The sequence below is a fragment of the Leptidea sinapis genome, chromosome 12 (assembly GCF_905404315.1).
Source record: "Leptidea sinapis chromosome 12, ilLepSina1.1, whole genome shotgun sequence".
In the NCBI taxonomy this organism is placed as follows: Eukaryota; Metazoa; Arthropoda; class Insecta; order Lepidoptera; family Pieridae; genus Leptidea; species Leptidea sinapis.
The window spans coordinates 2,839,817-2,865,520 of NC_066276.1; the positions used below are offsets into that span (position 1 = coordinate 2,839,817).

Below are 25,704 nucleotides of genomic sequence, written 5' to 3' on the forward strand. Positions count from 1 at the left end.
AAGCTGTGGAATGAGCTTCCTTGTGCGGTGCTTAGATACACTTTTCTGAAAGCCGGCAATGGCAGTAGCATTGCGATTTTACACTCAACACCAGCTCCTTTGCACAGGACGCCGGCTAGATTATTTCGGCGCCTATTTCTGCCGTGAAGCAGTAATGTGTAAACATTGCTGTGTTTCGGTCTGAAGGGCGCCATAGCTAGTGAAATTAAGGCAAATGAGACTTAGCATCTTATGTCTAAAGGTGACGAGCGCAGTTGTAGTGCCGCTCAGATTGTCTGGGTTTTTCAAGAATCCTGAGCGGCACTCCATTGTAATAGGCAGGTCGTATCAATTACCATCACCTCAACGTCCTGCTCGTCTCGTCCCTTATTGTTATTTAAAAAAAAAACAGTGACCGGAGTCTCCTTTGAGGCAAATAATACCTGTACCAACCAGGTGGTTCCGCTCTTGCTCCATGCTAGTGAAATAATAATAAAGTAGTTATGAAATGATTAAAACATAAATATAAATTGATAATATAAATATTTGGAAAGTTATTTTTGAACACCTTAACAATGCAGCGACATAGATTTACAAATATTATAAAAATTATTTAATTCTTAAAGAATAGGTAGGTTCTTTTTTTAATTTCAACTTAAATGATAACTGTATGTGTGTTTGAGTGAGTGTGTGCGTGTGCGTGTGCGTGTGTATATGTGGAAATGTTAAAATGTGTGAAATAACACAACAAAAGCCAAAAATTGGGTACCCGACTCGTATGATAACCTAATATATGCGTAATTGTAGTCATAGGACTTTATAACTAACCAATATATCTTATTGATATTCGTATACAGTGTTGGGCTACCGATCATTTCTAAATATAGCCTCAACTCTCAAGCATACTTAGCAACAATAACCAGAACCGGCGTACAATACAATGACGTCACCTGGTATGTGCATTTACATGCATATCAAATAACATATTATGCTTTTGTTTTTATTCCAGACAATAGAGGCAAAGGTTAAAGTATACAGCCGGTACTGAGAAATAAAATTGGACTTTTTATTATTTACTTTATTATTTTAACTTTGGTCTCTTACTTATTTTATTTTTATTTAATAAGTGAATTTGCTTAATGTCATAACCATAATATTAACACTAATACTCGGCTAAGTGGAGTTAATATGTCTTTTTTGGGATGATGTATATACTTCTTTCTATTTCACTTTCACATATGGCTAGCAAATTTTCTTTACATTTCCTTAGTGACCAACTTTAACACCCACATGTTAGAGATGGTAGGATTGCTATTTCGAACAGCTTTTTTTTTATATTAATACTGATGCATTTGCTTGCCATTATTATTTTTGAGCTCCAATATTTTTTCCACCCTATGGTAATACGTCTCTGAATTTCTTTTGCTATAGGATTTTCGAATAAAATCCATTGGCCTAAATAAATATGTTCCTATACAAATTCTATAATGTGTTGATTGTCAATGATTATGGGATCGTTCGTCATTATCTTGGTTTTATTGGTGTTAATACATAGATCCAATTTCCTACTCTCTTCTGTCAATTCAATCAACATGGTGGTTAAGTATGTCGGATTTTCGGCGAAAATTTCAATATCATCCGCTAAACGAAGATGACTTAACTACTCTCCATTCCCTCTCAATCCTTTTCCTGTCCAATTTAATTTCCTAAAGATGTTTTCAAAAACTGCTGTAAATATTTTTGGTGATCTCTTTGCCTAACACACCTTTTGTATAGGGAACCTTCTGCCCTCCCTTTCTAATCTGATTTTAGAGAACCTATTTAAGTATATTTCACGTAAAACAGCAATGTTACTTGCGTCAATAACCTGCTGTTGTAGCATTTCCCAGATTGAACTGTGGTTCAAATAATTAAAAGCTTTTTGGTAATCTATAAAACATAAATAGAGCTTTTTGTTATATTCCACAAATCAAATCAAATCATGTGATGATCTGTTTCAAAGTTCAGGTTCTTAATTATATCAAAGTTGTGTATTTATTTTGGGCGACTCGTATTGACGATATCCAATATCACAATGAGATTGATTACATATTGATGTAATCAATCTCATTGTGATATTGGTGATTTGATGATCACCATGTCCATTTTTATCGCCAGATAATTTCTACTAAAGATCATATAAGGAAATTGAGCAAAGAATAACAAGTACTTGGCAAAGGTACTGGTCACTCAAACAAATAATGAAAAGCGGTCACATATTCCAATCCATTAAGACAAAAGTTTTAAATACGTGTATACGTCCTTGTATGACTTATGGGTGCCAAACTTGGTGACTCACAAATAAAAATTTAAACAAATTAAAAGTGTGCCAACATGGGACCAAGCGAAGCATGTTGAAAATAAGAAAGCAAGAAAAATAAGAATAAAAAACATAAGAAAAAAACAAAAATGGAAAGTGTGGAAAAAGTTAATCATTCATATCTATTTTTTGTGAGGTTTTAAATGAAACATGTTGTTTACAATTTTTAAATTGTTCTCTATTACATAGTCTACCAGCTATTGACCACGTTAATTTCTCTTGCTAGACGAGTAGTTCCCAAAATTCCATTTTCAACTTGTTGCATTTCCCCTATTTTGTCATTGAAATCTCCCATCCAATTTTATTGCTAGTATTCGCTGATTCGCTGGCGCCTCATCCACTGTTTGGTTTAATGAATTTATTACTTCTTCATGGTAGCTATCTTCAGGCGCGTACAATTGAGTAATGGTCCATGATTTACACTTTTCTAGCTGAAACTCTCTTAGAATAACTTTTTAGAGATTGTTTCTACCCTTTGTATGAGTGGTATAAAATTAAATTATCAAGCCATTTATTTGCATAGATTGAGTGGGTACATTGTTGTTACATTATAATCATAGGTGCTAACAATTAGCCGGGTAGGCATGCAAAAATAATATTTAACAATTCTTACTCTAAGCTTACAGTTAAAACATACAACATAAAAACCACATTATTCATAAAAGTGTACAGTCTACTATCCATCATAATATTATTAAAATGTGAAAAATAAAAATTGTTTACTAAAAATGTCAACTTTAAATATCTAAATTAACTTATTCTAATTACTATAGATTCATGTCTGTTGAATACTCTTTAACTGAATAATATTTCTTCGTCATTGAAAATTCCTTAATTTTATTTTTAAAAGAGTTAATATTTAAGTTTTGGTCCGCTAATGATGCTGGCAGTTTATTATACAGTTGAGGAGCTATATTAAATATATTATTACCAAAAAGTGCCGTTGTATGCTGCGTGAAACATATTTTATTTTTTCTGCGTTTACTATCAGAGTATCTAAGTAGTTAATCATTAATTGTTCTAATGAATACTAGCACTTCATATATTATATACAAGCACGGGAAAGTAAGTATTTTAAATTTATCAAAATATGGTTTACAGGAATCAGTGGGGCTTAAATGAAATATAGTTCTCATACATTTTTTCTGACATTTAAAGACTCTATCCTTATCTGTGCAATTTCCCCAAAACATGATCCCGTACCGAATATTTGATGTGACATATGCGTTAAAAGCAACTAACACTGCGGACTGGATTACTACTTAAGAAAGCATGTCCAATGCAAATCAAAATCTATTTAGCTTCATGCACAAATTTTGAATATGTAAGCCTAAAAATTTTGTTTGTGTTATTTCAGATATTTTTTTACTTACTTGCTCTGCAACTGATTATTCTCTCTTCTGACTTCACCAAGGCCAATTATGTCACATTTAATTTTGTTAAGTGCACTTTCTAATTCTGTCGTCTTGAAGTAGAGTTCTTACATTGACACTTGAAATAAATTGCTATTAAGCTAAATAATTGCTAGTTCTTTTATGACACAAATAAGATTGATAATTGTAAGCCGTTGGAATTGCGTTTGCGCGACTTTAGTCGGCTTAAAATTAAAATTTTGAAGTAGGCTGTATGGCCATATGTAATCAATCATCTTACATTTGGCGGGCGCAAGAAAATTGCTCTCCATTTCAAATAATTTTCATATTTTTTTTGTATCGTATTTTTTTCTGTGAGGTGAATAATTGTAAAAATGTCAAGTTTTAGTGGAGATCAATTGATACATTTAACCCATCCAGAAATACTAAATGCAATATCGTTTTGAAAATTGTATATTCACGAATTCTTTTAATAAATAAATGATTTATGCAATATATGTTTGTTTATTCCTCGGAAGTGTGTTGTAAAAGTGCGTATGAAACTCGTGGGCAAATTGCTCACTAGACAGCAAACTCACTTGTATGAAAATATACCATTATTGTCCAATATTACATTGAAACCATATTTTTATTAAAAAAAAAGAAGCCCGCTGAGTTTCTTGCGCCCGTACTTCTCAGGTCTGAGGCATACATCTTCAAATGGTTGGTAGTTTTTGACTTTCAATAAGTGACATAATTTGAATAAAAATATTTGAATTTATAATATGGTCCTCCGTTCAAACATCGTTCTTCTTGCCATTTTCGGTCTCAGGTTCTACATAATAATAATTGTTAGCTACAAGCCAGGCGGTGTTTAGATTGTTGCCCACACATCCCACAGCTCTCGTAACGCCTCGGACGTGAATCACTGAAGGGTTGACGTCTCCACAAGTGCTCTCACGTTTCTTTCAAAGGAACTCGTTTTCACTTCTCAATTTGTTTCTTAGTGAAGCAAATGCGACGTCAGCTGTTGATGGTATCATAAGCTGCCTGTTTTAGAAGAGTTCTTTTTCATCATCATAGGTACTGTAACTTTTTTAGCATCATTGTGATTTGAAATTCGAAGAAACGAAAAAGCAAGACAATAACTAATTTTTGTCTCTTTAGACAGGACACAAAAATTCATAAAATTTTGTGAGGGAGAAAATGAGGTAGGAAGTATTAATTATTGTTTTGGTACCAGGTGATCATAGTTAAAGAAGAGATGGTCTTATGTTTGACGCTAGTACACCTTATATTATAGTATACTAGCTGACCCAGCAAACGTTGTATTGCCGATATTAAAATCGCGATACAAAAGTAACTGTTGATCGTAGATGGATGAAGTTGTATGTATTTTTTAATGTTGAATCATAATCAAACAAATTAAAAAAAAATGTCAAAAATTTTAAAAAAAAACTTCGTGTGGACCACCCTTAACATTTAGGGGGATGTAAAATAGCTAATGTTGGCCGATTTTCAGACCTATTCAATATGCTCACAAAATTTCATGAGAATCGGTCAAGCCGTTTCGGAGGAGTACGGGAACGAACATTGTGACACGAGAATTTTATATATAAGATATTACTACATAGACACCAGGAGAACATAAATATGGTAGCGGTGATAGTAATGTCTTTCATAGCGGTTGAAATCATGTGTCATCCTAGCAACATATACCAGTACTTCATATGCAGGTTAGAGGTTTAATGTACATTTTGCATAGGATACAGCGATTCCGTTGATTGAGTTTTGGACGCCAAATTTTATATGCTTATGATACAATTGTTTATATAATACTAACTGTTGCCCGCGACGTCGTCCGTGTGGACGTTATAAGCCGCAAAAACACTATATCTGCATTAAGCGTTATAATAGCCTAAGTATATATTGCTCCGGCCTCTTGAACGGAATTTAACTTCACTTCATTTGATTTTTGAAATAAATCTCTTCTGTTGATTAGGGGTTTTTACCGAACATATATAAAAACGGACAAAGAGACAAAAATTGTAAAAAGTAGGTACTATTTTGGCTTCGGTATTGTTCGTAGAACACAGAGCGAATATTCTTTAAAAAAATATTCAATGTAGTACCTACAGTTCTTAATTCGATTTTATATTATAACATACCTATGATATAGATCATACAATATTAATTGTTACATGCAAATATTTGATGCTAAAAGGAAACGATGTGGGCTTAATATGTAACATAAGCTAAGGCCTGTCTCATATTTAAGAATTCAAAATCAATATTTCCGTTGCGCCAACGTGGGCGAGACAGTAATCAGTACGATAAGGCAATTATAGCACCGACTTAACATCGTTAGTAAAAAACTCAAAATTCAAGGCTTCGTTCTCGACTACTTAACCTCTCTTGCTATTTTATAAATTCTTACGCACAGAATGTGTTGGTTTGTTTATTTTCCGCTTATTATTGTCGGATTCGTATACTAGGCTTCTGTTTGCGGCCTATATGGAGTATTGCTGTCATTTCTCGTCTGGCACACCTCAGTATCAGCTCAATCCATTTGACCGCGTGCAACGCAGAGCAGCTTGAATTGTCTGGGACCCAGTGGTCTGTGAACGGCTGGATCACTTGTCGTTGCTTCGCACGACATGCCACAAATTAGGATATCATCCCCACCATCTGGATGTGTGGTGGATCATCCACAGTGACACAGATTTAATGGAACTTTCTTCCATGTACAAAAAAATCTGTGGAATGAGCTTTCTTGTGCGGTGTTTCCGGGATGATACGAGATCGGTACCACGGTTAATTAAAGGTTGGCAACGCTCCTGTGATTCCTCTGGTGTTGCAAGAGAATGTGGGCGGCGGTGATCACTTAACACTAGGTAGCCCGTTCGCTCGTTTGTCCTCCTTTACCATTAAAAAATAATAATAAACCGTTTATATACACAGATCACAATATTATTTATGTTAATCGAAAAAAACTATTCATGTAGGAGAAAACGGCCGAAAGCGTTTGAATGGAAACATTTCTACTTAAATTCCCCTTTAAAACCACACTACAAGTGATAAGAGGGAGCGAGCTTATTAATATGAAATATTATTTCTGTACATTTTTGGTCTCTACACATAAAGAAATATGATGCATTTATTTATAGAGAAAGAAAAATATATATATGCTAGAACAATGATCCTAAAACTAAAATACTTATAAAATATAATAACTAAAATATAAAATTAAAAGGAGTCCCACTAAGCAAGGTTCCGAAGATACTGGCAGCGTTCCCCCTTTGAATAGCTAGACTAATTCTTTGTCCGAGGTAGCTGCATGCTCTTCGGTCTCCTGTGATGTCGGATAACCTTTTTCCTATTACCAAGACATAACATTACAAACATATAAAATTATAATTGTGTATAAACGTTTTATAGCCGATCGTAACTTTACCTCAGTCGAATAATCACAAAATAAAGTGCTCAACGCGCTTTTAAATAAGTGTTCAGTTCAAACGAGAACATTAGAAGTCTTCACACTACTATTCAAATAAACGATTAGAAGCGAGCCCTTGTATCCTATATTTAAATTTAATTCAAATAAATATTGCACTATAAGCCTTAACAAATATTAAAATAATATACATTTTTATCGCACTTGGAATTTTGCAGCGTAAAATGTTGCATAAACAAGTGCATTTTAATATACGGTGAAATCTCTCGCATCAGGATTAACCCCATATTTATGGCGGGGGTACTTCACCCCATGTGCCCCTCATTTACCCCTATGGGTCGAGGCAATGAGATGCACCTGGGGCGGATATAAAAATCATGTCTTTCAGTTGCGATTATATTTGTTTGTTTCACATTATGTCTGCCAAATAAAATCATATTTGATTTAACAGAATAAGGGGTCGGCAGCTGAACGCAATTTGACCATATTATAATTTATAAGATCAAGAATTATTCAAATGTATTGAGTTTTCTTTAGTCTTAATTCCCTCGCCAAAAAATATTTGGTGAGTCAACATGTATTGAGGATGCCTCGTGTAGTGGCGAAACACGTATCGAATTGATTAAAAGACAAATATTGGCGTAAAGTAACGCCTACTTCAATAAAAAAAATTAAGAATTTATTTCAATTGTAGGATTTTATCTAAGAGTGTAAAAGTAACGCCAAATTGCATATCCATTCTGCGGCAAAATAGTACGTACATAGCCACACGGGTGCTGGTTCAATAATAAATTTTTCAATAGACATATAGATGATTGTGACATATTCTTTTCAAGTTTTAGTTTTTACAAAAAACATGTGTGTGTGTGTGTCATTATGAAGATTACATCTAATCTTCATTATGACATAATTAGTTAATAAGTTTTAATAAGTTGTTTGTTAACCCCCTTATTCATAAGAGTCTGCTTACTTAAAGCATTGCTAATCCTTACTCTGTCTTCTTCTATTGACCTAAGTTAGAATGAGAAAAAACACTCCTTCCTTAGCGGCTGTTTTAAGTTAGCGGACCATTATGAATAAGGGGGTAAATGTATAGGGTAGGGTATAATAATTGTAAACTCTTTGGTGAATATTTCTAGATGGCAAGCCTGATTTTGCTACTGTTACTATTAGTGTATAAACTGAAAAGTATTAATTTTATATCCGGCATTTTAAGGCCTTAGGCATCTCCTTCTTCGTTTGCCTGATATATATAGATAAATATAAAAATAACGAAAGAGCGGAAACTATATTAGTTATATTCGATAAGCAGTGGGAGGCTTTGCTCAGGATGCCGGCTAGATTATGGGTACCACAACGACGCCTATTTCTGCCGTGAAGCAGTAATGTGTAAGCATTACTGTGTTTCGGTCTGAAGGGCGCCGTAACTAGTAAAATTACTGGGCAAATGAGTAAACGTAACAACTTATGTCTCAAGGTGACGAGCACAGATGTAGTGCCGCTCAGAATTTTTGGGTTTTTCAGTAATCCTGAGCGGCACTGCATTGTAATGGGTATGGCGTATCAATTACCATCAGCTGAACGTCCTGCGCGTCTCGTCCCTTATTTTCATAAAAAAAGTATTTATTTATTCATGCAGGAACCTATGTATAATCTACAAATCTGCCCTTATACTGAATTATGTACTATTTCTATAAATATTAAAAGTTTTGTAATACAAATAGAAAATTAAAATCATATAATCTTCCCTAATATAACATTTAAGATGTGCTAGTCGGTTGTGCTAGTCCTAATTCGCTAAAACAATATTGAAGGCCTATATTTAGGAAAATGCGTATCAAAAGACTTAAAACTTGCAACGTTAAATATAGTACACATATAATAGAATTTATATCTGCTTTGTAAGCTTCGTATAATACATTTTAAAGAATCCCCGGGAATCTATTTGAGATTGTTATATTTTGATTGTGACGTTTGAGCCCATTGTAGCGTTCAGTCTAGACTTTACAATTTTAGATTTATAGCTTTTCATTTATTTCGATACTGAATTGTTGCGTCTTAACGATGAGGAGTATTCTCACAATAAACAATTCAAACAAAAGTTAGAATTGTCTTATTAAAGTATTTAATAATGTATATAAATTAATGTATCTTATTCGATAAAATAACGCGTTATTTACATCACTTCATATTATGAGTGCCTGCTTAAAGCAGCTACACAAATTGTAGATAATGAATTAATTAGTTATGTAATTCAGTAATCTTCTAAATCTGCTTACCAAACTGCAACATTTCCGAAAATAGAAATATTTTCCTCATATAAAACGATTATTTATAATCTTACCAAAAAAATTCAACTTTTACGCAGTGCCATATCTAATACTTTCGTTAATGGTATTTATAACAATAACAATTAACAGCTGCAATTAAATAGCCGTGATAAAATCTATTTTCTATCACATAGTTCCAACTTCTAATTTGATCAATTGTAATTAAGAAAAGGGTGGGACCAAACAGAATACCCTGTGGGACGCCGTAGTCGTATCTCATCTCTACATCTTTGCTGATATTGTCTTTGCTTTCTGTCGTGAAAGATAATCACTGAAAGGAGTTTGTACACAAATGATGAGCATCTGTGTAATTAAAATCTCTTCTTTCGTATGAAACAAAACTGTGTCACTGAAAAATAGTGCGAAGAAAAATGTTAAGTTGAAAGAAAGGCCACAATACATCGTGTAGGTCCCAACTCTCGACCTCAATTCTTGTACTTCTGATATTACCTGCCAACGAAACGAGTACACGTTTTTTCCTGTTCAATTAAGGTATTTACAGCTATATAAAACTCTAGCCTCTGTCTGTAGTTACATTTTCTTGTGAAATTTTGTGATAAAAACAATTGCAAATGCAAATTTTCTGTATAAAATATACTCTATTTATTCCTGCCCCTTTGTGATGTCCTATTGTGAGTCAGGTACTTCCCTACCTATCTAAACTGATAGCAAATTAGATTTTTTTTGACTTGTAACAATGTTTTTCTTAATAAATGATTCGAATTAATTTGTATATGTTATAATCTGCTATGAAGTTTTGGCGTCAAACAAACGAAAGTTCTTTCCATTGCACTAGTATGTGAGTTGCTCTTCGTGTTCTCATTATCTATTCAAATAACTTTTATGCGAACATTCCTGCAAATTAGACTGCTTTTTAAAAAAAAAGGGTCAATAAATATAACGCCTCCAACGGTCTTAGCCCAATGTGTAGGCGCTATGCTAACAGCTCGATTAACCTAAATTACTAATAAATCTTAGTGTGTTTGTCCAACTTTCAGCTGTTCGGCTCTCAAGAGCTCACACATTAGGGATGTCGAGTGAAAATGAGCTTGGCTATTTTGTTCCAGCTTATCTCTGAACCGCCATTACTAGTATGGACTGGATTTTCTATGTTCCATAATTACTCATGAACGCAGAGTAACATGGTATGTAACTTTTTAGAAACAAAATCACTGTTACGCGCCATTAAACATCTGGAGTTGTGATGAAATCTATTTTCTATCACTCTGTTCCAACTTCCAGTTTGATCAATTGTAATCAGATGGCATTAAGAGTAAATAAGAGAAGGGTGGGACCAAACACAATACCATGTGGGACGCCGTAGTCGTATCTCATCTCTACATCTTCGCTGATATTGTCTTTGCTTTCTGTCGTGAAAGATAATCACTAAAAGGAGTTTGTACATAAATGATGAGCATCTGTGTAATTAAAATCTCTTCTTCTGTATGAAACAAAACTGTGTCACTGAAAAATAGTGCGAAGAAAAATGTTAAGTTGAAAGAAAGGCCACAATACATCGTGTAGGTCCCAACTCTCGACCTCAATTCTTGTACTTCTGATATTATCAACCAACAAAACGAGAACACGTTTTTTCCTGTTCAATTAAGGTATTTACAGCTATATAAACCTCTAACCTCTATCTGTAGTTACATTTTCTTGTGAAATTTTGTGATAAAAACAATTGCAAATGCAAATATTCTGTATAAAATATACTCTGTTTATTCCTGCCCCTTTGTGATGTCCTATTGTGAGTTAAGTACTTCCCTACCTATTTAAACTGATACCTAATTAGAATTATTAATTTAATTATTTTTTTGAGTTGTAACAATGTTTTTATAAATAAATGATTCGATTTGATTTGTATATGTAATAATCGGCTATGAAGATTTGGCGTGAAACAAACGAAGGTTCTTTCCATTGCACTAGTAGAATTGAATGTGAGTTGCTCTTCGTGTTCTCATTCCCTATTCAAATAACTATTATGCGCACAAACCTGGAAATTTGACTCCCCTTTTTTTAAAAAAAAAGGGTCAATAAATATAACGCCACCAACGCTCTTAGCCCAATGTGTAGGCGCTATGCTAACAGCTCCATTAACCCACATTACTAATATATCATAAGTGTTTCATCATTTATAATACTAAGTGGTTTGTCCAACTTTCAGCTGTTCGGCTCTCAAGAGCTAACACATTAGGGATGTCAGGTGAAATTGACTTTGGCTATTTTGTTCCGGCTTATCTTTGAACCGGCATTACTGATATGGACTGGATTTTCTTTGTTGAATAATTACTCATGAACACAGTGTAACATGGTATGTAACTTTTTAGAAACATAATCAGCGTTACGCGGCATAACCATCTTAAGTTGTTATAAAAATCTATTGAATTGTCATTAACGAAAGCGCAAGCAAAGTCACTCGTTCACAATATGGAAACGTTTTTGAATATTTCCCCCCGGTTTTAATCCTAGATCAATATCTTTTCTATTAAGATCTATATTATGATCATCATCAGCTTCAGTCTCTCTGTTTTCCTTTTTTTTGTTTTTCTAAGTGCGTAGAATAAGATAGAATAAGTAAGTAGGATACTTAAAAGAGTAATTATAACGGATTAATCATAGAATCATCATCATCAGTCGGAAGACGTCCACTGCTGGACAAAGGCCTCCCCCATGGATCTCCGCCACGATCGGTCCTACGCTGCCCTCATCCAAAGTATTCCGGCGATCTTGCTAAACCAGTACACGATGTAAAATAATATCGTTTACTTCATCATATATAACCTGATTTCTTTTTACTTAAAGTAAAAAGAATCAGTGAAGTGTCATCCGAAACAACAAAACCTTTTTTTTTATGTAGAATTCAAATTTAAATATGCGGAAGGTTTCAGCTAATGTTACATATTATATGCTACACACTACGAGTGTCTACCCAAAACACTGGCAACATTAAAAACAGTATAATAAAAGTCGCAAAAACGTGAGTAAATTTTAAACAAGCATTAATAGTAGTTTTAGTAAAAAGAACAAAATGAATTGATTCCTGCGACGTATCCAGCCAAGCTATTGAAGCTTCACAAAGATGACGCAATCAGCTAAAAGCCCAGCTCTCCAGAGCTTTCATGACAACAACGCTCCAACTATTCTGTTTGTCTCCATGCTGTTATTTTTTTTTGTTTCTTTTAATGTAAGTCTTAACAAATGCTACGTGAATAAATGTTAGTTAGCTTGGCTATCTCGCTATTATTTAAGCTATATATTGAATTACTTATATAAATGCGCTTTAACTGAAAAAAAATAATAAAGCTTGTATAGAGAATCACTAAAATTTATTTGAACGATGAAGTCCTGACATTGCCTTACTATTCGGTATTATTTTTTTCTAACGAAAAGATAACAAATTTATAAACTGTACAAAGTAATTTATAGTAAAATTCAAAATAATATTTTAAAACACGATACATACAAGTAGACAAACATAAACATATAAATGATAGAACACATTAGGAATTTATCAATCGCCCCCAGCTTCTTTGATCAAGTAATTTTTATAATTATATAATTTAGCCATAAAATATCCTGAATAAAATTTTATGAACGATGCGGAACTCGAACCCTGGCCTGACCTCTGGCGTTCCGTGCCAGTGCTCTAACCAACTGAGCTAACCGTTCGAGTGACGTATCGTCATAACATCTTGTATGCTTTAATCAACTCTCAGGTTGTGGCTTTATCTACTAAATCTACATTTTGTTTTCAAATTTTATTTGTGTATTAATCCTTTTTTAGATCCTGGATACTTATTATTATAATATTCGTCGACACTCTGGCTCCTTCTCATGTCCAAGTTACGTCAGTTGGTACTTGGGCTGCTGCTTCGACTGCTGAAGACAGCAGTTGTCAAAATATGTCGGTCTCAGTGAGTCTTACATCTTTGTGTCATTTGGTTTCGAAAGGTGCCCAGAGGAGCGGAGAATGTACTAAGTACTAACTTCTCGCCTCAATAGGGCTACTTTCAACCCAAGGGCTGGCAGCTATTTCGGTCAATGAATCAGCCTAGCTATCCAACGTGGAATTTGGAAATGCTGCCAGTATTTATTTATTTATTTATTGCACCAACAAAGTATACACTAATTCATGCAATATATATATATATATATATATATAGACAAAAATACAAGTTGAGTGCTACCTCAATTATAGGCGCAAATAACATTCTTATATAAAAAGCAAGTACATTACAAAGTAAAAATTTCTGTTTTAAAAATTAAATCACGATTATGTCTTAGATTAAAAATTAAATCACTATTAAATTAAATTACAATAAATTTATAGTAATAATATAATAATTAAATGAATATACAGTTTTTACTTATAACAGGTAACAAAAAAAAAACAATTTACTAACAATAGAATAAATAAAATTAAGCTAACAGCAAATAATAATTCAAATTAAGACAACAAACAAAAACAAATAATTATTAAAAATTAAATAATTCTATTAAATTCATATTTTACATATTTCAATTAACTACCTACTTAACTAAGATGATTTTTTATAGTCTCATCCGCCAATTTCTTAAATTGTGTTATAGAATTTGAGAAAATGTCTATCTCTAACAACAGGGACTATGTTATGAATCGAATTGTAACTTTTCATGCATCGGTATAGTGGTATGATGCTAATGATAGTTTTAATTTAATGTAATCATAGTATTGTTAATATAGTTATAAGATTTGTTTTGTTTAGAACAAATATATTTGTAAACTGTCAAAGCTATATAATATGATAATGTTCTGCTGAGAGTTAGCCACTTCGACATTTCTTTTCTGCGAAAAAAGCGAAATCCAATTTTGAAAAATAGTATATTACGCACCTAGGGAGAAAAGTAGGTCTATCTCACCCGCGGAATATTGAATAGTGACAATCGCGGGGGGCAATGTCCTACTTATCTCACGTTGTTGCGTATACGATTTTTTTTCCCACCTGGATGACAAGCTCGCTTTTAGTTAACCACTAACCATTAACATTAACAAAATCATACCTATGGAATGCCACAGTCGTCTGTGGCCACATAATGAAGAGATTATCTATAAAGTAAATATACATGCGGTGTTTGTTAATCATTAGTTGTGTAAACTACACACGTGCTCTTCCCGCCGGAAGTACAACTATATTTGGAGCGAACTTCAAACATAACTGTTCAATTAACTCGCCGCAACTCTTTACTGCGTTTATTTTATCTAACGCTGTGTTTAGTGGATTTATTTACAATTTGGATTTAGTAAATTTTTAATAATTAATTAAATAATTTAATGTAACGGAGACTAACTGAAATAAAATCGTAAAATTTGAACTAAATATAAGTTACATGCAGTATATATTATATAGTAACAACTATATACTTGCTGCATGTGCTGTAGGTATTCATCTGGGACTCTAAGGCAGTGACAAACAGGCATATCATGAGTCTAGGATTATTATCCACGGCACGCTACGCCTTAGATTATTAGTTTTGACATAAATTGTATTATCACTTTAATGTGATCACACTTTACATACATACGAGACCTTTACGTAGAATAGGTTTAAGCTGATTAAAAATAAATTAAGATAAGATAAGATAAGATCATTTATTTGTAGTCACGGGTATACATAGATGTTACAAGTCACAATAAAAAAGTTCTCCATTCCTTGCCCGCATGCTGTGACGTACAAATAGTAATTACTAACAAGTCAAACAAATATATTTATACACAATGACAGTTAATTGATATACATATCAATAATTGAATATTTTGAAATAACATATAATAATTGAAATTGGTAAAAAGTAATTAAATTAATTAAAATGATATTTTAAAAAAAAATAATTGAGTGTTGTATCTGAAAAGCTTTATTGTTGTATCTTATTATTATTATGTTGTATCTTTAAATTTTATGGTATTATATAAAATGCAATCGGCAATTATCCCGTGAACAAAACCGAACGCTAGTGTAGATATGATATGACACGGTCTGGCAACCACAACTTCCGGCCTATTGTCATGCGTTGCAGAATATTGCACTGTTTGAGGATCGTATTACTGCGGCTTACTTTGATTGCTTCCCTTTGTGAGTGAGCTGCTTCAGGCCAGGAGCCTTATTACCAAATTCAAATACGAAGTTTCGGTCGACGGATCGTACATTTTCCTATTACGAAGATGTTTCTGATCCGAAAGTCGATACGAAATTCGCGATTGGACATTTTGTCTTTCGTTTACCATATTCCTAAAATCACTTGACATTTACTTTCTTGTTGTTTGACATTATATTATTATGATCATATGGTTCCGAAACGAAATTCGTCCGCACTATTTGGATCCGAAGTACTTTGGTAGTAGGATTTAATTTGAAAGTCGTCATTCTTTCGTTTCAGACCGAAACTTCGGCTTTCGATTTTGGTAATAGACCTCCAGTTCACACCGCGGCTTTGTTCAATCAAATTTATGTTTAATCTCCTATACAGACGTGTTTGACTTCAAACTTTTGAGGCGAGAAATGACATTCTAACAGAGATGCTCGTTACAAACAAAGTGCGGTTTTCAAGGAGCTTTCTTCCACAAAGCTGTGGAAGAAAGCTCTGTGCGGTGTTTCCGAGACGATATGACATGGCGGCGCGTACACCTTCCTTAAAGGTCGGCAACGCAAGAATGTGGGCGGCGGTGATCACTTAACACCAGGTGACCCGTACGCTAGTTTGTTCTCCTTTTCCGTAAAAAAAAAATAAACAAAAATTATAAAAATGACTTATTTTACTCACTTCCTCGATGACATAACTACAACCGTTGATAATAGTTTTTTGCTTTTTTAAATCGGCAGTATTAGAGACTGCTGATAGAAATGAAAACCTAAAACTTTTAGTATTAAAATTTTAAATTTAATAAAAAAAGATGTGGTGTCGTGAGACACCAGGTAGGAACGAAGTTCCTTGGGCTAATGTAGAATCGAAACAATTTGTAAAAAAAAAATCGTGTTCAATTTTATGTAGATTTTCTTGATTTTTCTCTTAAATTTTGCAGATTAGTTTTTATTTAACTACACGAAAGTATTTAGGAAATTCAGTATTTTAAGAAATAATAAATTACGTAAAATAAAAAAAAACCGTAATCCAAATTAAATCCAATTAAAATAATAAAATATGTCTCTTTATTTTTGTTTGACAACATAAAATTACATAGAAATAGAAACGACTAGATGCGCACGTCTCATTTAACGATTTTATTCCACGGACTTTTTCTTACGGTTTTACTATCACATTTTTTTCAGTTCGGTCCCGCAGCAAAATCCCTATATCCTCCAAGCCTGCCGTAAGGAACTTCGTTCCAATAAATTTCACGAAATACATTCAATTTCATTCATAAGATATACTACTATAAGCATTTCGGTGACGCGAACTCAGAAGATATCACCCATCCAAAAAGTGCCTAAATATAATATTAATATTTTTTATTATTATTTAATTATCGCGTGCGCCAGGCATGAGCATGGCGTTAACGCGAACGCATAAGGTTTTCCCCTACCAAAAAGTCTCCAATGCGGCTAAAGAAATTTTCACTTCAATAATTTATTGTAAAGACACAACACGTGTACGATTTATTGTATAAAATGTGGTCAACAACCGGTCAAGTGCGGGCCGAAATAGCATACCACCGGTTTCGTATCACCCTACAAAATATAAAGCTATGTGCAAACAAATTTCAGCTGTAACAATTGCGGCTAGCTAATCATTTATTTCGGAAACAAAATAACATAGCAATATATGTTGACATTTCGCGATAAATAAATAATTTATAAAATATATAAATATTATATTTAGACACTTTTTTGGATGGACGAAATCTTGTGCGTTCGCGTCACCGAAATGCTTATAGCAGTATATCTGTAGCTATACAGCTGACGTATTGTGCAACATTAGTGCTATGTATATCTTATAAGTGAAATTGAATGGATTTAGTGAAAGTTCATTATTAAATTTAAAAAATTTCAAAATAGACAATTTATTTTTTCTTAAAAACTATTTTTAACGGTTGTAGTTATGTAATCGAGGTAGTAAGTAAAGTTCTGCCAAACTGCGCAGGAGGTTGTCGGCAGTAATAATAATAATAATATTGACACACTTTTTACACAAATTATTTTGCCACAAGTTAAGCATATATAGCCTGTGTTATGGGTTACAAGACAATAATATATTTAATGCAATATACTTACTCAAACATACATATATTCATATAAACATACATATAAACTTACATAAATACATTTAAACATCCATGACTTGGAAACAAACATCTATATTCATCATATAAATGCTTGCACCTACCGGGATTCGAACCCGGGACCTCTAGCTTAGTAGGTAGGATCGCTAACCACTCGGCTATTCAGGCAGTAATTCTAGTGTTTCGCATATTATAAGTATTTGTCTCCAAACCAATAATAATATGTTTTTATGTGTGACTATTTATTTATTTTTTAATTTAATAGTAGTCCCTACCAATATTTCTTACGTCTATTTATTATGCACATTGTGCTAAGTAAAACTTTCGCCATAAGTTCTTTACCTGATTTTTTGTTTTGCAATTCGACAATTGTGATGCTATATGGGTAGTCAATTCATTAATGGTTAACGTAGCAGCTCTAAAAGCTTAACACGATATTCAATATCATAAATTCTTTTCACAGCGTCGCTTAACCCAGAAATACAGCATCGCGGTGGGAGTGCCCACTCTAGTCATCAGAGGTCGTGCTGTGCGGGACGCCCTGCTATCTGACCCACAGGGGGAGAGGTTCCCGTGGCCAGCACCTCCCCTCAACGAGGTGCTGCGAGGTGTGCAGCTCCAGGGAGACGAGAACAAGCTGTACGAAGACCTGCCCGCTGATGCCATCAGGGTTTTCTACTTCGCTGCTCATTGGGTAATAATTTCAACATCATGCCGCAAAGTTTTATTTAATGACAATAAGGGACAAGATGACCAGGACGTTCAGTTGATGGTAATTAATTCAAACTGAAACACAATAATGCTTACACATTACTGCTTCACGACAGTAATAGGCGCCGTTGTGGTACCCATAATAGCCGGCATCCTGTGCACAGAAGTGTTCTTAGATGTGATTATATTCACTTATTGTTATGTTTGATATCGGCGGATTTATAGTATAATATTATAGTATGACTTTAATTGTCCTGGTGATTCTGGTTAATATTCAAGGCCAGAGTAATGATAAAATTATATTATTGTCATAGGTCGTAAATATGTGAAAAAATTTTTCAAGTAACATTGTGAATTGAATGGAAATCATGTTCGAAAATTCTGTAGACCGATGAAACAATTTCAAGCGTCATAAAGAGAAAATGCGATTTTTTTAATATGAAAGCCTTAGATAATTTATGGATTTTCTTTATGGAAGCGTACACTTCTGGCATTGTGGATACTTCATGCATGCTTCCTTTGATATAAAGGAGGAGCCCTACTGCTCTATGCGTAAGATCTACCATGATACAGGTCGAAAGTTTTTGAAGGATGTTGGGGGGGGCTGGCATGTTCAATCACTTACGCAAAATAAGCCTTTATGATATCTTTTATTACGAAAAACTCCTCTTTGGATTGATAACTTACACAATATGGGATTTGTTGACAGTGCCCACCATGTCGCTCCTTCGCCCCTGGACTATGCACTACTCTGGCAGCGGTGCGCAAACGCAGAGCTAAGTACGCCAACACTCAGCTCATCGTCGTTTCCAGCGACAGGTATGTTTTCTTTATCACTTATGCTTTACAAATACTGTGATAAGAAATTAAAGATTACGTATTTTCGTTATGCAGAAAAGATGGATGATAATGCTGCAAAATTGACATGACATAGACATGGCCATTAACTGTATTCTTACTTTATTTTATGAGTTCACTTATGGGATATAGATAGTGAAATTATCACGACTTGATGAAGAAAACAACATCACTAATCATCATCATTCCAGCCCGAAGAAGATCAGTCCTGGGCTGCCCTTATCAAGCAGTCCTCAACCTATTCCGGCGATGTTGACCAGATGATCGGTTAATTTCGTTAGCCTACCAATATTACGTCTTCCGGTACGTGGTCACCGTTCGAGGACTTTACTGTCCCAACGGCCATTTGTCCGTCGAGCTATGTGCCCTGCCCACTGCCACTTAAGTTACGTCACATTTAACCATAAAAAAAAATCAACATCACTCAAATGCGTGTTATTTGTACAAACACGATGCAAAGTCTAAGTGAGTTGATCACAGCTGTCCATAACTCATATTACAACCAAGCACGGCCACAAGCTCATCTGCCAAATCACTTCCGGTTTAAACTGACTAAACGGGCGTGCAACAAAATCGGATTGGTAAAAGTTTAAATTTGATTACACTTTTCTATCTAACTGTACTTCCCGCATTTTGGAAACTTCTGCCATTGAAATTCCCAATTGCTGGGATCCGTACATACACGTTTACTCGGTTATCCACGCATAAGTGCGTCTGTCTGTCTGTCAGCGACTTGTATGATCTCGCAATAATTAGACAGCTGTAGTTTTGGCAGAGCGATTACTATTTCTCTACAAGTAAAAATAAACTAAAAAACCTTAATATTTCGAACGTATTATAAAACTACCTCGTACGATAGTACAGAGTTATAGAATACACATTTTTTCCTACATACATATGTATAATTAGTATGTGTTTTCAGTTTACTAAGAGTAATCATTTTAAACGAAATTCAAAGGTTCCACACCAAAGAGCTCTCTGTATTACGTGTTAATAAATAATTAATACAGATTTATAGACAGACTCATAAAGCTTCTCAGACTGTTCTGTGCTACAAAATTATTATTATCTTTAAGTTAGAAAGCATTTAATAAGCTTCCTATTCCTGACTGACCTTTCGATTCCGACCTACCCTCAGTGTTTACGTGCAACTCTAGCTAACGCAACAATGTGTTTTAACAAAAGTGGCTAACTTTTGTTAAAACACATTGTTGCGGAACAAAGTTAAGCCCCTAATGCACCCTAACAAGCTCGTACCCACGGCCCATCGTACTGGCAATTAATTCAAACAATTAAACAACAGGGGAAAATCTCAAATCCAATTTATTTATTTCCTGAAGGGGAGAGAACCTAAGATTTGTTGTATGCTTTAATATTGTAAAGCAAATTAAGTGTGAGGTTATGTTATGTTTCAACCAGAATTTTTCGGGTAACAGCCCCCTGTTAACATACTAACTTGCTAGACAACTGATAGCAAGGGATTATCGTACTTCATGCATTCATAAACTATTATTTTATAATTATAATAATATTGACACACTCTTACACAAATTATCTTGCCCCAAACTAGGCATAGCCTGAACTATGGGAAAGTATGTAACGATATAATTAATACAAAATATTCTTACTTACATATAAATACAAAAAAACAGCCATGACTCGGAAACAAACATTCATATTGTCGCGTAGCAACGCTTCGACGTATATGACGAGAGTTGTCAAACGTCATATCGTGCAGCAACGTACATGACGAGAGTTGTCAAACTTCAACACATTGATAATTTCAACAGCTCCGTCAGCAATACACGTAGCTCTAGCGTAAAAGTGTTTAGACGCTGTAGACCCGGGTTCCGATACACCTACCAGTATATGGTATTTTTTGGGTTTTGTAAAGTTAATGGAAATTTCTAGTAAGTTCAGGAGCAAATCGAACAGAAAACAAGGGATGGAAAATGTATAAACAGGATAAAAATTGTTAAAAAAAATATCTAGTACAATTTAAATTTAAAGATGGAATGGGAGAATCATCTTGAAAATAGAACAGATCCGGGGGTATATAAGCCGTACTAAGCGTAGCATACGGCAGTTCTAGTTCTGACTCGAAAGTGTAAAGAATAAGAAGAAGAAAAGAAGAAGTAGTGAAAAGTGAAAGTGTTACAAGAAGAAGAAGTTAGAAGAGACTTCGGTGCGGTGTGACGCGTTGAAGGTACCGCCGCCCACAAGAGGAACAGCGGGAGACCGGCGAAGTGCAAGTTCAGAAAAAGTGAACGCAAATAAAGACTCGTTCCTATAAGCTGAGTATTATTTCCAATCCCTGACCCACTCTCGTGTCAATATTAATCATATAAATGATTGCACCGGGATTCGAACCCGGGACCTAGCTCAGTAGGCAGGGTCACTAACCACTAGGCTATGACTTGCAGTTTTCGATTAAATGAAACACAGCATATTTAAAATGCGCTGTTTCTTCTCTCTTAAAGCACCTCTTCTATATCTCAGCGCACCATTTGTTTACCACGCTGTGGTAGTGATTTAATAGATGTTAATGTATGTATTCGATAGGAATCAATTTAATGTTCCTTGTACGTTCTTCTCATGGGCTCTGATTTTTTAGTAAATTAAATATAAATGTATTGATTTTGTATTTGAATAAAGATTTAGAATAACTTTTAGTAAAATTGGTGTTATGAATATGTAAAAGTTGCAAAATGAATGTTTACAGGTAGGTACGAAGTGTCTATTCAGTGACTCGACAGTGTCTCAACATTTCAATCCCCGGAGGGTAATTTTACAGTGACTCCATTCAGCCAAGATATTATACAATTGCCTCATTCATCACGACTTCAGAAAAACCTGCTTCAAAAATAATTACAACGCACCCTTACAACAGGAGCGATGTAATACGAACCGTGGAGGATACAAGTAGGTGCTCTTCAAAAAAAAACCGTAACTCAATGGGGGAAGGTGTACAGTTGAGTGGGTATTCAGGGGAATGTTTTGTTCAAAAGCCTGGATTCACATAGATTGCACGCTCTTCATATTGACCCTTACCGAGCGCGAGGGTCACTAGCTGGTGTGGCGCAGCTAATTGTTTTGAGTCACAAAATATTCTTCACAATTTTAAGCAGCTGTAGGTGTGTTCAGTATTGAAGGGTATGGGTCCGTCATAATGGCCTATATTAGAACCAGTGCTATTTGATCAGGGTCGTATCCACAGAAATCTAAATTTTTTTTTATGATCGTAAGGGATGAGACGAGCAGGACGTTCAGCTGATGTTAAATGACTTCTGAGTGGCACTACAATTGCACTCGTCACCTTGAGAAATGTTAAGTCTCGTTTGCCCAGTTATTTCACTAGCTACAGCGCCCTTCAGACCGAAACACAGTAATGCTTACACATAAGTCATAACTGCATCACGGCAGAATAAGCGCCGTTGTGGTACCTATAAAATAGCCGGCATCCTGTGCAAAGGAGCCTCCCACTGGTAAAATATGAAGGAAGTAGAAATGTTAGTTAATTCCTTGCAGCACCACTGTCGCCTATATACATATACAAACTACATTGGTACGTACATTTACAACGCTCTGAATAGTCGGTCTGCTTGTTATTTAAATCTTTGTGACAACTATCTAATATATAAAATTCTCGTGTCGCGGTGTTTGTAGTTAAACTCCTCCGGAACGGCTTGACCGATTCTCATGAATTTTTGTGTGCATATTGGGTAGGTCTGAGAATCGAACAACATCTATTTTTCACCCCACTAAATGTAAGGATAGTCCACCCCTAAACGTTTTTTTTTTAATTTTTAGATATTATATTTTTTTTATGATACAATATTAAAAAATACATACAACCCTAAATTTTCAATCCTCTACGATCAACACCTATTTTTGTACCGTTATTTTTATATTAATATTCTATTCCATCCATTGATCGGGTAAGATGGCAATCGAATACAATAATTACAGTACGTTAAATTTTATGTATCCACATCTATATATTTGGTAGTATCGGTCGTCATTAAATTTTTATACTCCAAAAATTTTAATTATTGAATTTCTTTTTAATTATGGCAATACAATGTTTGCTGGGTCAGCTAGTTTTCATATAAAATTATCGTGACATTCTTTTGTATATAGGCAAACCAAATAGATAACTCATAACAATAATTTCTAAAGTCTTAATTAAATAACATTTAAATCTTTATGCAATCCTATAGGGTCGCACAGCTTGAATAAGATTCTAAAAATTAAATCAGCTTCAAAATTAATAATCGACTTAATTATTTTTCTAAGTTTATTAAAAAATAACGAAAGTCTGGAATCGAAAACATCCATGTCTAATTTGGCTATTTCATTATATGAGCGACACATTCTTATGATTGAGTTATAATACGAGGTGTTATTTGAACAAATGTTTAAAGTAAAGGTTTTGATCTTCGGCCCTTTCTGCCTGGTTTCAGTGTAGAAAATCTTAACGTTTTGTCAGTTGTGTCTGTGCATTAGCTGCAGTTGAAATTTTAATTGTGAATTTTTCGGTTGCTAATATCAAAACTATGATGACTAACTAATTCCAGAAGGGTCATCAGGTAAATAAAAAAAAACTTTTGTAAAAGTATTCAAAACTCATGATCCTTTGCGATGGTAAGAAACACTTCTTGTGCATCCGTCCACCTGGCACTCGACCGGGTTTGTTTTTAAACCTATCTGCATATTACGAAAGTCACGTCGAAATTTGGTCGTCAGTCGAGAGTCATCGAATTCGACAGGTAACGGCGTAACGAAATCGCAACCTTATGATGCACAAAGTTTAATTATTCTATATTTTATTATTTCTTGTATATGTCATGCATCAGAAATCAACGATAGTAATAATATATAATAGTTAAAAAAAACATGCATTTTATAGAAAACCGAACTAAAAAATAGAAAAGAAATTTAAAATTAACATCAATTCCTGCCGACGACGATGATAGATAGAAATTAAATAAATTAAGAAAAATATTTTTTTAACAATTGAAAAATGAAATATATCAAATTAATGTATTGTCATCGGTCCTCGATAGATCTACGAAGTTTGAACGGAATCAGGCCGTTTAAAGTGGATCAAAATCGCGCCCAAATGAGTCGGTTACAAACAAACATACATACAGCTGAAGCTTAAAAAAAAGCGTGTAAAAACGCGTTATGTTTAACAAGAACTTCAAGGGACACGGTTATTAGCTATCTTTCTGTGTTCTGTGGTTATTACTACTAAGCTGTAACGTCATTCACTCTACTCAGTTTTTCAGTAAACATGGCCGCTTGGAGTATTTTATATATTACAAGCTGACCCAGCAAACGTTGTATTGCCAAAAAAATTGAAAATTTTTGGGCTATAAGAAATTGATGTTGGCTTATTCTCAGACCCACCCGATATGCACAAAAAATTTCATACAAATTGGATCAACTGTTTCGGTACACTGTGACACGAGAATTTTATATATTAGATATATACTTAATTGAATATCTTTTTAATCTCAAGGTTTATACCAAAACTCATCAAGCGCGTACACCTTCCTTAACGGCCTGCAACGCTCCTGTGATTCCTCTGGTGTTACAAGAGATTGTGGGCGGCGGTGATCACTTAAGGCGATACTAAATGCCAGCGACCTTGAGCGATATGAGTTTACGGCTTCCGGCCCGCCATCTATGTAACAAAGCCAATATTTTCAAAATTCTTGCGTGGAAAACAGTTTATACTCGTTATTCATTACTAATCCGAATAAATATACCTACACAAAAAAGTACAAGCTATAAGAATTACTTTTTTGAGAGTTGTACTAAAATAATGCGTAAACTGTAAAGAAAAGTGGTAGTTCAAAAAGACTCTGGAGTGTTAACTTTAACCAATAGCAAGCATTCGCAACCTACAAATAAGACTTGAGGATATGTGTAACAGGATTAAGTAGTGTTCATAGCTGGAAATGCTATATTTTCACCAAAAAACTTGTCTAAAAACACCTTGTTTGCTTGTTTTCTGCTTACTCTTCACCTTAACAACCGGTGACCCGTCCGCTCGTTTGTCCTCCTATTCCATAAAAATAAAGCCCAAATTTCAGCACTATTTAGTAAAATGAATGCACAAAGTTATTCAATTTAAACTTCTTAGATCCTTCAAGATGTCTGATAAGGGTATAAGGTTCCTACTTTCTGAATCAGTTTTGTCTCACAAGTCGCAAGCTTCTAAACTTTATACTTATACTAATATCAGTCGCAAAACTTACTCTTGGTAGCAGAGATGTCATTCGGCGAAACTTTACCTGCATAGCTCCATTAATGAAAACTGTGTTACATCAGTTAGTTTATTTTTTTTATTTAGTACACAAAACTGACTACAATTGTATGGATTGCAAAGTAGTAAAATA

The 25,704-nt window shown here is 34.2% G+C and overlaps 1 protein-coding gene across 1 annotated transcript in view; it reads left to right on the forward strand.

Annotated features, from left to right (window-relative positions):
- Nucleotides 1-25,704, forward strand: part of LOC126967054 (nucleoredoxin-like) — a 55,652-nt gene that overhangs the window by 15,030 nt on the left and 14,918 nt on the right. Inside the window, exons 2-3 of the mRNA XM_050811384.1 lie at nucleotides 18,192-18,422; nucleotides 19,149-19,258. Coding sequence (XP_050667341.1) covers nucleotides 18,192-18,422; nucleotides 19,149-19,258 — 341 coding nt within the window. The remainder of the gene's footprint in view (nucleotides 1-18,191; nucleotides 18,423-19,148; nucleotides 19,259-25,704) is intronic.